The sequence below is a fragment of the Rhincodon typus genome, chromosome 4 (assembly GCF_021869965.1).
Source record: "Rhincodon typus isolate 14 chromosome 4, sRhiTyp1.1, whole genome shotgun sequence".
Lineage (NCBI taxonomy): Eukaryota > Metazoa > Chordata > Chondrichthyes > Orectolobiformes > Rhincodontidae > Rhincodon > Rhincodon typus.
Window position 1 is genome coordinate 120,053,855 of NC_063335.1, and position 15,371 is coordinate 120,069,225.

Below are 15,371 nucleotides of genomic sequence, written 5' to 3' on the forward strand. Positions count from 1 at the left end.
TCCTCATAATCCAACCCTTTCAACTCTGGAATCAACTGAGTGAATCTCCTCTACACCCCCTCCAGTGCTAGTATATCTCTTCTCAAGTAAGGAGACCAAAACTGCACACAGTACTCCAGGTGTGGCCTCACCAGGACCCTATACAGCTGCAGCATAGCCTCACTGCTTTTAAACTCCATCCATCTAGCAATGGCAGACAAAATTCTAGTTGCCTTTTTAGTTACCTGCTGTACCTGCAATCCTACTTTTAGTGATTCATGCACCAGGACACCCAAGTCCCTCTGCACAGCAGCGTGCTGCAATTTTTTACCATTTAAAACATAGTCCATTTTGCTGTTATTCCTACCAAAATGGATGACCTCACACTTATCAACATTGTACTCCATCTGCCAGACCTTTGCCCACTCACTTGGATTATCTACATCCCTCTGCAGACTTTCAGTGTCTTCTGCGCACTTTGCTCTACCACTCACCTTAGTGTCATCTGCAAATTTTGATACACCACACTTAGTCCCCAACTCCAAATCATCTATGTAAATTGTAAACAATTGCGGTCCCAACACTGATCCCTGAGGCACACCACTAGCCACTGACTGCCTACCAGAAAAGCACCCATTTACCACTACTCTTTGTTTTCTACTGGTCAACCAATCCTCTATCCATGCCAATACATTACCTGTAATACTGTGCAACTTTAACTTATGTAGCAGCCTTTGGTGTGGCACCTTGTCAAATGCCTTCTGGAAATCCAGATACACCACATCCACAGGTTCCCCATTGTCCACCATGCAAGTAATGTCCTCAAAGAATTCCACCAAATTAGTTAAACATGACCTACCCTTCATGAACCCATGCTGGGTGTTCCCAATGGGACAATTTATATCCAGATGTCTTGCTATTTCTTCCTTAATGATAGATTCAAGCATTTTCCCCACTACGGAGTGAAGCTAACTTTTTGTCTACTTCCTTTTTTAAACAGTGGCGTCACATTTGCTGTTTTCCAATCTGCAGGAACCACCCCAGAGTCCAGTGAATTTTGGTAAATAATGCCATCTTGGTAAATAATGCCATCTTCTTGAGTGTGTCTGGCCTCCTTCTGCCATTTCACATTTATATGGAGCCCTAGGCATACTGTGAGTAATCTTTCGCCTCTACTCCAAAAAGACAGTGCAAAAATCCAAAAAAAACATAGATTTCCTCACAATATTGAACCTAGGCTTGCCTGCTGTCTCAGCTGATTCAATGCTGGTATTTACAAGAGAAAGGGAGTTGTCATCATGCCCTGGACAATATTTATTCCTCAATTAACATTAAAATAAGATTATCTTGTCATTATCACATTGCTGTCTGTCAAAGCTTGCTGTGTGCAAATTGGGTGCTTTACTTAATTCATTACAACAGTAGCTTAAATTCAAGAATACTTCGTTGGTTGTAAAATGACATTGTGTGTCTTGAAAGGCGAATAGTATATAAATTTTTTCTACACAGCTTAACTCATTATAGGAAGAAGCACATTTGAGTGCATCAGAGTGCCTGTGCTATGACTGAATTCTCAGAAACACTTAGTACATTACAAATATCCATGAAGAAATTGTCTGACAAGCATGTCAAATCCTGAACATTTAAATCAGGGAATGAGATGGTAGTACTTTCTTTTCTCTTTTGTGTTCTTTTTCATTCTTTCTTCTCAACGATGTCCTGAACTCCTGGCCTCAGCACAAGCTTGGACTTCAGGCTTCAGCGTGGACTCAAGACTCTCAGCCTCTGTACGGACTCGGACTCTCAGATTCAGCATGGACCTGGCGTGGCGATCTTTTGGCCCGGTGTGATGGCCTCTTGCCCTATCATGGCTGTCTACCAGCCCGGCGTAGCAGTCTTCCAGCACAGTGTGGCATCCTCTCAGCCCAGCATGGCGATCTCTCAGTGGCTTGGCATGGTGGTTTCCTGACAGCCTGGCATGGGGGTCTCTCCACAGCCTGCCGTGGCAATCTTTTGACCCAGCATGGACTTCCGACCTCAAGGTGATTCCAGAGTGATCTGCAGTCAAGGCCTGGCATGGACTGGAGTCCAGGTGCTGGCATGGACTGGGTTGGAAGGTTAACAAGGTGTGGAGCTGGAGGAACACAGCAGGCCAGGCAGCATCAGAGAAACAGGAAAGCTGACGTTTTGGGTCTGGACCCTTCTTCAGAAATGGGGGAGGGGAAGGGGGCTCTGAAATAAATAGAGAGGGGGGAGGCAATGATAGAAGATGGATAGTGGAACAGATAGGTCAAGATGGACAGGTCAAGGAGGCGGGAATGAGGCTAGTAGAGATGAGGTGAGTATAGGTAGGAAGTGGGAGTGGGGGTTGGTCAGTGAGGTGGGAGGAGCGGATAGGTGGGAGAAAAGACGGACAGGTCAAGGAAGTGGGGATGAGAGGGGGGACTGGTCTTGGGATGAGGTCAGGGGTGGGGAGATTTTGAAGCTTGTAAAGCCCACATTGAGAACATTGGGTTGTAGGGTTGCCAGGCAGTATATGAGGTGCTGTTCCTCCAGCCTTTGGGTGGCATCGTTGTGACACTGGAGGCGGCCCAGGATGGACATGTCGTCCAGGGAGTGGGAGGGGAAGGTGAAGTGGTTCGCGACTGGAAGGTGTTGTCGTTTGTCACGAACCAAGCGTAGGTGCTCCATAAAGCGTTCTCCAAGCCTCCGCTTGGTTTCCCCGATGTAGTGGAGGCCACATCGGGAACAGCGGATACAATATACCACATTAGCGGATGTGCAGGTGAACATCTGTTTAATGTGGAAGGTTTTCTTGGGGCCTGGGATAGAGGTGAGGGGGGAGGTGTAGGGGCAGGTGTAGCACTTCCTGTGGTTGCAGGGAAAGGTGCTGGGGGTGGTGGGGCTCGTGGAGAGTGTGGAGCAGACGAGGGAGTCGCGGAGAGCGCGGTCCCTCCGGAAGGCAGATAAAGGTGGAAGGGAAATATACCCTTGGTCGTGGAGTCGGATTCTGCAGGTGGCAGAAGTGGCAGAGAATGATGCGTTGAATCCGGAGGTTGACGGGGTGATATGTGAGGACAAGGGGAATTCTGTCTTTGTTGTTATTGCGGGGAGGGGGTGTGAGGGGTGAGGTGCGAGAAACGCAAGAGATGCGGTCAAGGGCATTAATGTGGTATATTGTATTCGCCGTTTCCGATGTGGCCTCCTCTACATCGGGCAAACCAAGCGGAGGCTTGGAGAATGCTTTATGGAGCACCTATGCTCAGTTCGTGGCAAACAACAACACCTCCCAGTCGCGAACCACTTCAACTCCCCCTCCCACTCCTTGGACGACATGTCCATTCTGGGCCTCTTCCAGTGCCAGAACGATGCCACCCGGAAACTGGAGGAACAGCACCTCATATTTTGCCTTGCAAACCTACAACCCAATGGTCTCAATGTGGACTTCACAATCTTCAAAATCTCCCCATCCCCGAACTCATCCCAAGACCAGTTCCCCCTCTCATCCCCACCTCCTTGACCTGTCCGTCTTTTCTCCCACCTATCCGCTCCTCCCACCTCACTGGCCAAACCCCACCCCCACTTCCTACCTACATGCAAATTTACTGGCTTCATCCCATCCTCCTTGACCTGTCCCATCTTCTTTCCACCTATCTGCTCCACTATCCATCTTCTATCAACGGCCCCCCCCCACTTCTCCCTATTTATTTCAGAGCCCCCTTCCCCTCCCCGATTTCTATAAAGGGTCCAGACTCAAAATGTCAGCTTTCCTGCTCCTCTGATGCTGCCTGGCCTGCTGTGTTCATCCAGCTCCACACCTTGTTATCTCAGACTCCAGCATTGGCAGTTCCTACGATCTCTGGGTTGGAAGGTTGTTATTCTGAACTTCTTATTTCTTTATTTTTCTAATTTATTCTTATAATCTGTAATGCTGGGCTTTTCATTTCTTTATTTTTCTCATTCATTTTATCCCTAATAATTTGTTCTTCGGAATCTGTATCTAGGTACCTTTGTACCTAAGATTTCACCATAAGTGGCGACTTGTAAGCTTTTTACTGTACTTATTTGAGTACATGTGACAATAAAGCTAATTCTACTGCTTTTACAAGGTGACCTGTTGAGTGTTCCATATGGTTGAGTGTTCCATACAGGTAATCCAGAGGATTGGTAAATTATTTGATTTAAACATCAGATCAACAGAAACGATTCAACTATCTTGAAGCACTAGCACTGCTGAGAGGAGGGTAAGTGCAGGTATGTCAGGGATTAAGGACATTGGAGGTTGAAAGGATTAGTGAGAAAGAAGCAGAAGAAAGCATGGAGAATTCCTAATTTGAACGACCTATAATCCATCTGGCTAACATTAGGGAGATTAGACAATATGCTTTCACTTTATTTTACATTTGTTCATGAGATACGGTGACACTGGATCAACCAAGATTTATTGTCTAACTGAATTGCCCTGAAGAAGGTGGTGGTGAGCTGTCTTTAACAACTATAATCCTTGGGATGTAAGGACAACCACAGTGCCAGTAAGAGGGCAGCTTCATGATATTGGCCAGCAACAGTAAAGGAATGAGGATATAGTACCCAAATCAGGATGGCACGTGACATGGAGGGGAACATGCTAGCGGTGGTGTCCCTATTTGCACTTGACCTTGAGGTGGAATAGGTCACAGGTTTCAAAGGTGCTGTTGGAGAAACCTAGGTGTTACCATCTGCAGTGCATCTTGGAGAAGGTGCACACTGCTGTCACTGCATTGGTGGTGAAGTTAGTGGATATTGGATTTGGTAGCTGGGGTGCCTGTCAAATGGGTTTCTTTGTTCTGAATGGTGTTAAGCTTCTTGAGTGTAGTCAGAGTTGCAATCATCCAGGCAAGTGGGGGCTATTCCACTACAGTACTGAATTGCAGATGGTGAACAGGCTTTAAGGAGTCAGAAGGTGAGTTACATTCTATAGGATTCCTAGCATCTGACGACTCTTGTAGCGCACAATATTTATATGGCTAGTCCAGTTCCATTTCTGTTCAATGATAATGCTCAAGATGTCAATACTGGGGAATTCAGTGATGGCAATGCCATTGAATGTCAAGGGGACGATGATTAGATTCTCTTTTGTTGGAAATGGTCATTGCCGGATACTTGTGTGGTGTGGATATATACTTGCCACATATCATCCCAAGCCTGGATATTGTCCAAGTTTTGCTGCGTATGGACACAGACTGCTTCAGAATCTCAGGAGTCACTGATGGACCTGAACATTGATCAGTCATTGTGAACATCCCCACTTCTGATCTTATGATGAAGGTAAGGTCATTGCTTAAATTGTTAAAGACAGTTGAGTCTAGAAAAGAACCCTGAAGAACTCCTGCAGTAACGGCCTGGAGCTGAGATGATTGACCTCAAACAACCGTAAACATCTTTATTTGTGCTAAGTAGGACTTTAACCAGCAAAGGGTTTTCCCTTGAAATCCCGTTGACTCCAGTTTTGCTAAGGCTCCTTAACTTCAAACTTGGTTAAATACGGCCTTGATGTTAAGCATATTCACTCTCACCATGCCACTGAAACTCAACTCTTTCGTGCATGCTTTGGTACAAGGCTGTAATGTGACCAGGAGCTTAGTGGCCCTGGCAGAACCCAAACCGAGCACCAATGAGCAGGTCATTGCTGCTTGATAGCACAGATGATATGTATCATCACTTTGCTGAGAAGAAACTGATAGGGTGGTACTTGGCCGTGTAGGATCTGCTTTTTGTGCACAGGACATAGCTGGGTAATTTTCTACATTGTCAGGTAGATGCTAGTGTTGTAGCTACACTGGAACAGCTTGGCTAGTGGTCCAGCAAGATCCGGAGCACAAATCTTCAGTATTATTGTTGGGCTGATAGCCTTTGCAGTATTCAATACCTACAACCATTTTCGATATCAAATGGAGTGAACTGAATTGTTGAAGACTAGCATCTAGGATGCTGGGGACCTCTGGAGGAAGCCTGGATGCATCATCCAATCAGCACTTCTGGCTGAAGATTGTTGGAATGCTTATGCCTTATCTTTTGCACAATTAAGCTTATTGCTAAGCAAGTGCTGTTATTAGCATTGTTGATGACCTCTTGTACCATTTTGCTGATGATCGAGAGTAGACTGATGGGGCAGTAACTGGCTGGGTTGGATTTGTCCTTTTCTTTTGTATACAGGTCAAAGCTGCGCAATGTTCCACATTGTCTGGTAGATATCACTTGCACTTGTGTCTTGTAAATAGCAGACAAGTTTTGATGGTATCAAAAGGGAAGCTACTCAGTGCCAAATCCCAACCTCTAACCTACTCTTACAGACTCAGTGGTTACATGGCTGGTGCAGTTCAGTTTCTGGTCAATGGCAACCCCCAATATGTTGATAACGGAGGATAATGTGATGGTAATGCCATTGAATGGCAGGGAGAAATGATCATTTCCTGTACATATATGACACACATTGCACAGATGTGCCAGACCTGTTGAGAATTTCCAGCATTTTCCATTTAAGAACAAGAACAAAGAAAATTACAGTACAGGAAAAGGCCCTTCGGCCCTCCAAGCCTGCATCGACATGCTGCCCATCACAACTAAAACCCCCTATCCTTCTGGGGACTGTATCCCTCTATTCCCATCCTATTCAATTATTTGTCAAGATGCCCTTTAAAAGTCACTATCGTATCTGTGCCCACTACCTCCCCTGGCAGCGAGTTCCAGACACCCACCACCCTCCGTGTAAAAAAACTTGCCTAGTACATCATCTTTAAACCTTGCCCCTCGCACCTTAAACCTATGGCCCCTAGTAACTGACTCTTCCACCCTGGGAAAAAGCTTCTGACTGTCCACTCTGTCCATGCCCTTCATAATCTTATAGACCTCTATCAGGTCATCCTTCAACCTCCGTCATTCCAGTGAGAACAACCCAAGTTTCTCTAACCTCTCCTCATAGCTAATACCTTCCACACTGGTAAATCTTTTCTGTACCTTCTCCAAAGCCACCAGATCCTTCTGGTAGTGTGGCGACCAGAATTGAAAAAATTATTCCAAATGAGGCCTAACTAAGGTTCTATAAAGCTGTGACATTACCTGCCAATTTTTAAACTCAGTGCCCTGGCCAATGAAGGCAAGCATGCTGTATGCCTTGTTGACGACCTTTTCCACCTGTGTTGCCACTTTCAGTGACCTGTGTACCTGTACACCCAGATCCCTCTGCCTATCAGTACTCTTAAGGGTTCCGCCATTTACTGTATATTTTCTATCCGGATTAGATCTTCCAAAATGCATTATCTCACATTTTTCCAGATTAAACTCCATCTGCCATCTCCTCCCAAGTCACCAACTGATCTATATCCAACTGTATCTTTTGACGGTCCTTATCGCTATCCGCAATTCCACCAACCTTTGTGTCATCGGCAAACTTACTAATCAGACCAGCTACATTTTCCTACAAATAGCAAAGATCCCAGTTCAGTTTTCCTTTTTCAGTTTTCTACTTCAGTTCACCTTTTCAACATCTGCAGTACTTCACTCTTGCATAACCGATCCAGCCCTCACAGTGATACTTGCTCTTTCAGACTTGCATCACATTAGAAAATTTCTTTTGATGAATATTAATCATTGGCATTACGCAAAGCCGCCCTGTTCAGAATATTATACCCAGAATTATTCCACTTAAAATCGCTACTTACAAAGTTAAAGTCTCCATCTTGCGGTACCTTCCAATTATCAGGGAAAGGATTTTTTGATTTGTGGAAAGGCTCTTGCAGATTCTGATTACAGTTTCCCACAGGTTTAGTATTTTTTTCCTGTTTGTCAAAGTAATCCATAAATGCTGGTCTTTGGTGCTGTTCCGTTGCATCATTCCCTGCAAGAGAAAAAAAAAGTACCCACAAATATTCAAAGTTCCACTTTATGCTGTTTATGAAACATGGTCCAGATCCTGCAATGTAACCAAATGGAAACATTTTCTTTCCAAAAGTAGAGATGTAGAAATGGATAAATGTTGTTGAATAAAACTTTAACAATGGGGATCAAACAACAGTAAATAGTGGGTACATTTCAAAATAACAAATTTTCTGTGAAACATTTCAGGATGCAAAGTCACAAAAAGCACCACGTATAGGCAATTATTTTTCTTCTCTTTCACTGTTCTACTTTATTTTACAAAAGTTAAAGAAATAGTCAAATTAGTACTGCACTTAACTATTGTGAAGACTTTTTGTATAAGCAAATTTACCCATAAAAATTTTTTTCATTTTAATTATTATTCTGAAGCTTTTTTTCAGATAGGAAACAAGTTAGAAGGCAAAATATTTTCTTCATGTGGGGACATAGTGGCATAGTAATAATGTCGCTGGACTAGTAAGCAATGACCATAGATGAATATTCTGGAGACATGGATTTGAATCCACCATGAAAGATGGTGCAATGTGAATTAACTAAAAATTTGGAATAAAAAGTTAGCCAACGGCAACCTTGTAACCACTGTCAAAAGTTGTAAAAACCCATCTGGTTCAGTAATGTCCTTTAGGGAAGGAAATCTGCCATCCTTACCTGGTCTGGGTTACCTGTGACTCCAGACCCACAGCAATGTAGCTGATGTTTAACTGCCCCCTGGGCAATTAGGGATGGGCAATAAATGTTGGTCCAGCCAGTGATGCCCTCATTCCATGAATGAATTTAAAAAATAATTAAATTGGAGAGGGTTCAGAAAAGACTTAACAGGATATTGCCAGGACTGGAGGATTTGAATTATAAGGATAGGCTGGGATTTTTTTCACTTGAGCGTTGCAGGTTGAGGGGTGACCTTATGGAGGTTTGTAAAATCATGAGGGGCATAGTGAAGGTGAATAGCAGAAGTCTTTTCCCTAGGGTAGCGGAGTTCAAAACTTGGGGTCATTTTTAATGGTGACGGGTGAAAGATTTAAAAGGGACTTGAGGGGCAACCTTTTCACACAGAGGATGCTTCATATGTGTAACGAACTGCCAGAGGAAGAGGTGGATGCAGGTACAATTACAACATTTGAATAGGTACATGAATGGGAAAGGTTCAGAGAGATATGGGCCAAATGCAGCAACTGGGGCTAGTTTAGTTTGGGAAACTTGGTCGGCATGAACGAATTGGATGGAGGGTCTGCTTCCATGCTGTATGGCTATATGACTCTATGAACCATATTGGAGGGAATATTCTGCAAAAATATAGCATCACCTACTTACAATCAAGTAGATTTAAATGCTAGCCCTTTGTTGAATGGAAACTGTCATTTAGCTCAGACACCAATTTCAAAGTGATTCCTTTTGGTCTGATTAAGAAATTTAGAGAAATTATTTTCGCACTGAATGATCTCAAATAATGTCTTAAAATTGCATGCAGCCCATGAATACTTAATGATCTCCTCAGTACAAAAATATGTCATAATAAAAATCCCTTTTCAGTTCCCACTACATAAATATCATACCTGATTATAGATGATTTGTATCCATTAACCCCTCATAATTTTTTTCTAAATTACATATCCAGCATAATAGCTTATTTGACATCATAATTTATATGGAAACAAACAGAGTTTTAATTTATAGCACATTCATGGCACATCATGGTTACACAGTCCACTAATAAAGCAAACAAAGACACCATCAATATCAGTAGAAGGCAGACACTAAGGTTGAAGTAGTTTCTTTTTATGGGTAATCTACATGAAAATGCTAATTTGACATTGTTCTTAATAAGTACTGATGAGCATCCAGTGCATGTTAGAATTTTAAATTTTTTGAGATATCAGTAGAATGCAGTCAACGTTGCAAACTTTTTATTATCAATATATTATTTTGATTTTTAATAAACTATAATTGAGTTTAGATTAACATTAATATGTGTGCTGTGAATAAATATATATTGCATGCTTTATTTAGTTAGTCCAAATTGGCTTTATAAAAAATACAGTGTACAAAGGCGATTAAAAAGCAACACCAGAAATGAATAGCAAATTAAGAAGCTTAATAACATTACCCTTTACAACATAAATTGACCTATATATAATGCAAGCAAAAACAATTAATATTTTGCAAGAAAACCAAAGTAAATGTCTATATAGTCAGACTAACATTTTTTGGAAATTTAGTTGATCTGTTCAGAAATTGGTATTTTGGGATCTGGACAATATTGGCATGGCCTCATTCACTCCCAACCCACCTGATCTGAGAAGGTGCTATTGAATTTTATTGTTACATTGACGCAGGCCTGGGCTAATGGTAATGTGGTTTAGGCATACAGTTGATTTCAGGCATCTCAATACTCAAAACAGATTTAAAATAGTTTTTGGGAGATATAGTATTCTTAAACAAATGTCTTTATTTGATTGACAATTGCAGAAATGTAAATTTCATAAGAGATGAAATGTATCAGACAATCTTAAAACATCTGGATTTTATTTGACCAATTATTTTCTAATATTCCCATGAGGAAGAAGTAATTTTTAACATAACTGATAATGATTGTGAATTCACAGCACACCTGAATGAAGCAGAAAAAATCAATGATTTCAAAAGGAAATTAGATGGGTACATGAAGGAAATTATTGTGCAAAACTGCATGGATCGAATGCAGAGATAAGACTGAATGGATTCTTTGACAGGGTCCCTGCGCGGACTCAATGGTCTGTATACCTTTTACTATGCCATAAATGACTCTATCATAATGTCAAATAGCATGATTTGTGAAAGGCATTTATTTTGACTAATCTTACGCAAGTTAAGGTGAAACGATATACTGAATTCAGAATGGCTCAAAAATGGTTATGGCAGTCTATTAGAATATTATTCTGACTTGCGGTATCATTGGGAACGTGCATGAAACAGTAATGGGCATCTTCACACTTGGGTGTATATGTGAACGGGTCACTGAATAGAGACACAGAGCAAAGAAGTGATGTTGAATTTATACAAGGCACTTGTTAGGCTTCATCTGGAGTACTGTGTACAGTTGTGACTGTTACATTATAGGAAAGATGTTAATGTACTGGAGACACCACAGAAACAATTTGCATGAAAGTATCCAGAAATAAGAAACTTCCGCTATGAGAATAGATTGAAGAGGTTGGGGCTGTCTCCTTGGATAGATGAAGACTGAGAAGATTTGATAAAGGTTTTCAAGTTATGATCAGCTGGACAAAGTATACAGGGAGAATTTGTTCCTGCTCATAGAAGAGAAAAGAATGATAGGGCATAGATTTACAATGATGAGCACATGAAGCAAGGGTGATGTGAGAAAGAAACTTTTTCACAGAATGGTCAGTTAGGGTAGGAGTGCACTTCCTGGAAAAGTGGTGGTAGCAAGTTCAACTGAGGCATTCAAAAGGATATTGGATGATTATCTGGTTAGAAATGGTGTTCAGAGGTATGGGGAAAAAGAAGGGGACTGGCAATACGAGTCAACTGAGCCATGCAGGCATGATGGGCCGAATGGGCTCCTTCTGCATTGTAACAATTCTGAGATTCTACCTGCAGCTTGGGAGACATTACAATAACAATCAAAAATATCGGTGTTAGTTTAAAACCAAACAAGTCTCTAGATGTATAATTTCTCACTTTCAGTTCTTCTGTTCTCTTATAAATCTAGGGAATGCAGTTTCATAATCTTGACTCCCCATGTATTCTTCTTCATCACTGTCTTGTTACATGCAGAAACCAAACAACTATACATGGAATTAGGTGACCAATGCACTGGGCACCAAACAGTGAGGCCTCCTTCTTATTCTATGAGCAAGAACCAAATAAGGTTTAGCAAGTGGGAAAAGCCCAATTAAGGGTGGTGTGTGCGTTGGTGTCGACAGCTCATTACATGGTGCCATTTTCACAGATGTTACTGACACAGGGTGCAAAGGATGAGGTTCACAAAAAAGAGGGAGAAGAGGAAAGGATCCATTGTGGAAAGTCAGTCCTTGCTGGAGTGGCATCGAGAGGTGTTCTTGTCAGTAGTAGTCAAAGAAGAGGTATCCTAGTTTCAGCAGATGAGAGAAGAATCCAACAAGTTTAATGAAGGTCGGCCAAATGTAGTCATTTATGGAGCAGCCAATGGCTTGCTCCTAGAACCTGGATCCAGTGAATAAAGAGATTTAGTAACCTGATATGGTCTGTAAAAACAGGTGGCAATTAAAATTACATGTTGGAAACACCCATAAAATGGTGCCAGGTGATAGATCTAGTGGGCAACACCCAGGCTCTGATGTCTACATTGAGGCTTCCAGTCCATGAATTTCATGGTCAGTGATTTGTGAATGCTCTGTTTACACAGCCAAATAGATGCATCAACATGTCATCTCACTTTTGTGTCGCTAATTTTCAGTACCTCGCATTGACCAGCACGGATGGGCCTGTAACTCTGCTCATGTCTATGCTTGCAGTAGAAGCATGCTCATAACAACAGCGAGTGTCAACGCTGAGGTGATGCACTGCCATTCGCCACCATGGTGACAGTGATGGAAGAATAGGCTGTTGTGGTTGGTTGGCTCGCCAAGCTGGTTCGTTGTTGTTCCGCAGATGTTTCATTACCCTCATGGGTAACATCATCAGTGCAGCCTCTGATGAAGTGCCGTTGTGTTTTCCGCCTGTTATTTAAACACTGGTGTCCGCTGAAGCAGAACAACAACGAACCAGCTTGGCGAGCCAACCAACCACAACATCCACAACCCGAGCTACGAATCTACTCCAAATCTTTAGAGAAGAATAGGCTATTCGGGATAGGATGGTTCAAGACAGAGCAACCTGTTGATGAGGATGATGCAAGTTGGAATCAATGCAGAATAAGTAAAAAGTGGTTACCTCCACTTTTCCCTCAGGGAAACAATAGCATGGTGGCATTATTGCTAAATGATTAATCCAAACACTCAGGTAATGTTCTTGGGACTAAGTTCAAATCCCACCATGGCAGATGATGGAATTTGTATTCAATAAAATTCAATAAAAATCTGGAATTAAGAGTCTAATGATAACCATGGAACAATTGTTGGTTGTAGGGAAAAATACGTCTGGTTCACTCATGCTCCTCGAGGGAAGGGAACTTGTCTAGTCTGGCCTACATGTGACTCCACATCTGACACCTACATCCACTGAAGAAATTAAAAAAAAAACTATAAGTGAGCTGTGGGGCCTAGTCCTTTGACACTACTGGAAACTCCTGATCAAGGGGAGACACTGGGGGCCGGTTGAAGCAGCAATTGTTTCACTCAATTTATGTCTCCAGCAAATACAGAAGTAGATGAGGAAGAGACGGAAGTTTGAAAAGCTTTGTGGATTTTAATATTCCTTCAAAATGTTTTGGTTAGGCTGTTTCCCTCCTTTGTAACAGATTCTAGTGCTTTCCCTACATCTTTTGTAAGGCTAACAGGTCTGTAGCTCCCTGTTTTCTCGTTTGCTGTCTATTTAAATAACGGAGTTACATTTATTACTTCCATTCCACAGGAAACATTCCAGAATTTATAAAATTTTGGAAGATAATAACTAATGCATCAACAATCTCTACAGCCACCTCCTTCAACACTCTGAGCTGAAGACTCTCAGGTCCTGGGGAATTATCAATTAATTTCTCAATATAGTCTTCTTAATATACTACTTTCCTTCTACTACTATTGCAACAAACATTACATTGGACAGACAGGAAGGAAATTAACCTCAAGAGTACATTAACATCAACTGGCAACAAAAAGACACGGCCAATATTCACACATCTCTATCCACATGGATAAGGAAAACCATCAATTCAATTGGGACAACACCAGGATACTGGGACAGGCGAAGCAGAGACAAGCACAGGAATTCCTGGAGGCCTGGTTCTCCACTAAGAAAGCCATCAATAAATACATAGAGCTAGACCCCTTATACACTCCGTTGTGAAGGAAAGTCGGAAGTGAGGTAATCCAGTTCAACAAACACCAGAGTTTAAATAACAAGCGTGAAAATACAACAGCGCTTCATCGGAGGCTGCACTGATGATGTTACCCAGCAGGGTAATGAAACATCTGCGGATAAACAAACCAGCTCGGCAAGCCAATCAACCACAACACCCACAACCTGAGCTACAAATCTACTCTAAAACCTTAGACTTTCCTTAAACCCTTCAATCTCTTTCATCATTTGGATTTTGGATTTTGAATTTTGGGAGATTTCTTGTATCTTCTTCAGTGAAAACAGACATAAAGTAATAATTTAGCTTCTCTGCTATTTCTCTATTCCCCCTTATAAATCTCCTGACTCTACCTGTAATGTAATCTCACTTAGTGGCAATTCACCAATGCCTAGGAAGAAACTCTTCATGCTGCTTGTCAAAGGCATAAAAGTTGGAGAAAGATGTGCTGATGTTGAGATGGGTCTCACTAGGCGTCTTATGAGATGCTGCTACAAATCTCGCCTTAGCCCACATTGCTCGGACCCTTATAAGAATCTGACCCCCAGTGTAAATGATAATAAAAAATAGCTTTCCATGTTATGAACGGAACAAAAAAAACTTCATTTAACTTATACATGCAATGAACAAGAACATTCTGGTTGTTTTTGCTCAAATCACTGGTTTGCCGAATAACTACACACAAAATAAAAAACAAATGCAAATGATATTACAAGTACCTACAACAATCAATGCATCTCGGCTTTAATGAAAGCTGTGTTTAAATTTAATTTGAGCTCCAAATGTGTAACAGCAACAATTGCTTTTTCCTTTAAACTTTTATTTCCATTTCCCATTCCAGTTCTTTCTGCTTTTATTCAGTTTCCTCGACCTAAAAGTCAGTCAAATAATTATTTTGCTCCTAGGTATATTTTAATGCAACTCTGGAACCCACTATGAGTTGCAGGTGTCTCAAACAATATGATTGATCAGCGTTAATAAGAAATAGGAACAGGAGGAGGCAGTTTCATCCCTGAAGTCTGCTCTGCCATTTAAAGGCATCATTCATTGCTATTCTAAATGTCAACTTGCTTTTATTGGTCCTGATGCTACAGAACTATGACCAATATATAAATATTGTTCCGTTAGGTGTGTGGTCAAGTTAAAAACTGTACAGTAATGCAAATTTGCCTGCTTTATAGTTAGAAATTTTCTGATTGAACTGTGAATTGGATTCATCTGAAGGCATTTAGTCAGGTGTTGTCAGACTGCTTTATTCAACACGTAGTCCTGGATGTTCTGCAGTTTCTTCTAGTTAAATGTTGTGAAGGTCAAAGTCAACATCTTTGTCCCAAGCCACAAACTGTATACCTTTGTTACCAACTCCATTCCCTTCCTTGAAGTTGTCTCAATGTGAACCAGACTGTTTGCACTCTCCTACATTCCAATCATCAGAGTATTTTTTCAAAAAATTCCATATAATTAATAGACAACACAAATG

At 41.6% G+C, this 15,371-nt stretch overlaps 1 protein-coding gene across 1 annotated transcript in view; it reads right to left on the reverse strand.

Moving 5' to 3' along the window:
- LOC109921319 (serine/threonine-protein kinase 3-like) overlaps nt 1–15,371 on the reverse strand; it is a 409,892-nt gene that overhangs the window by 46,151 nt on the left and 348,370 nt on the right. Inside the window, exon 10 of the mRNA XM_048596227.1 lies at nt 7,680–7,855. Coding sequence (XP_048452184.1) covers nt 7,680–7,855 — 176 coding nt within the window. The remainder of the gene's footprint in view (nt 1–7,679; nt 7,856–15,371) is intronic.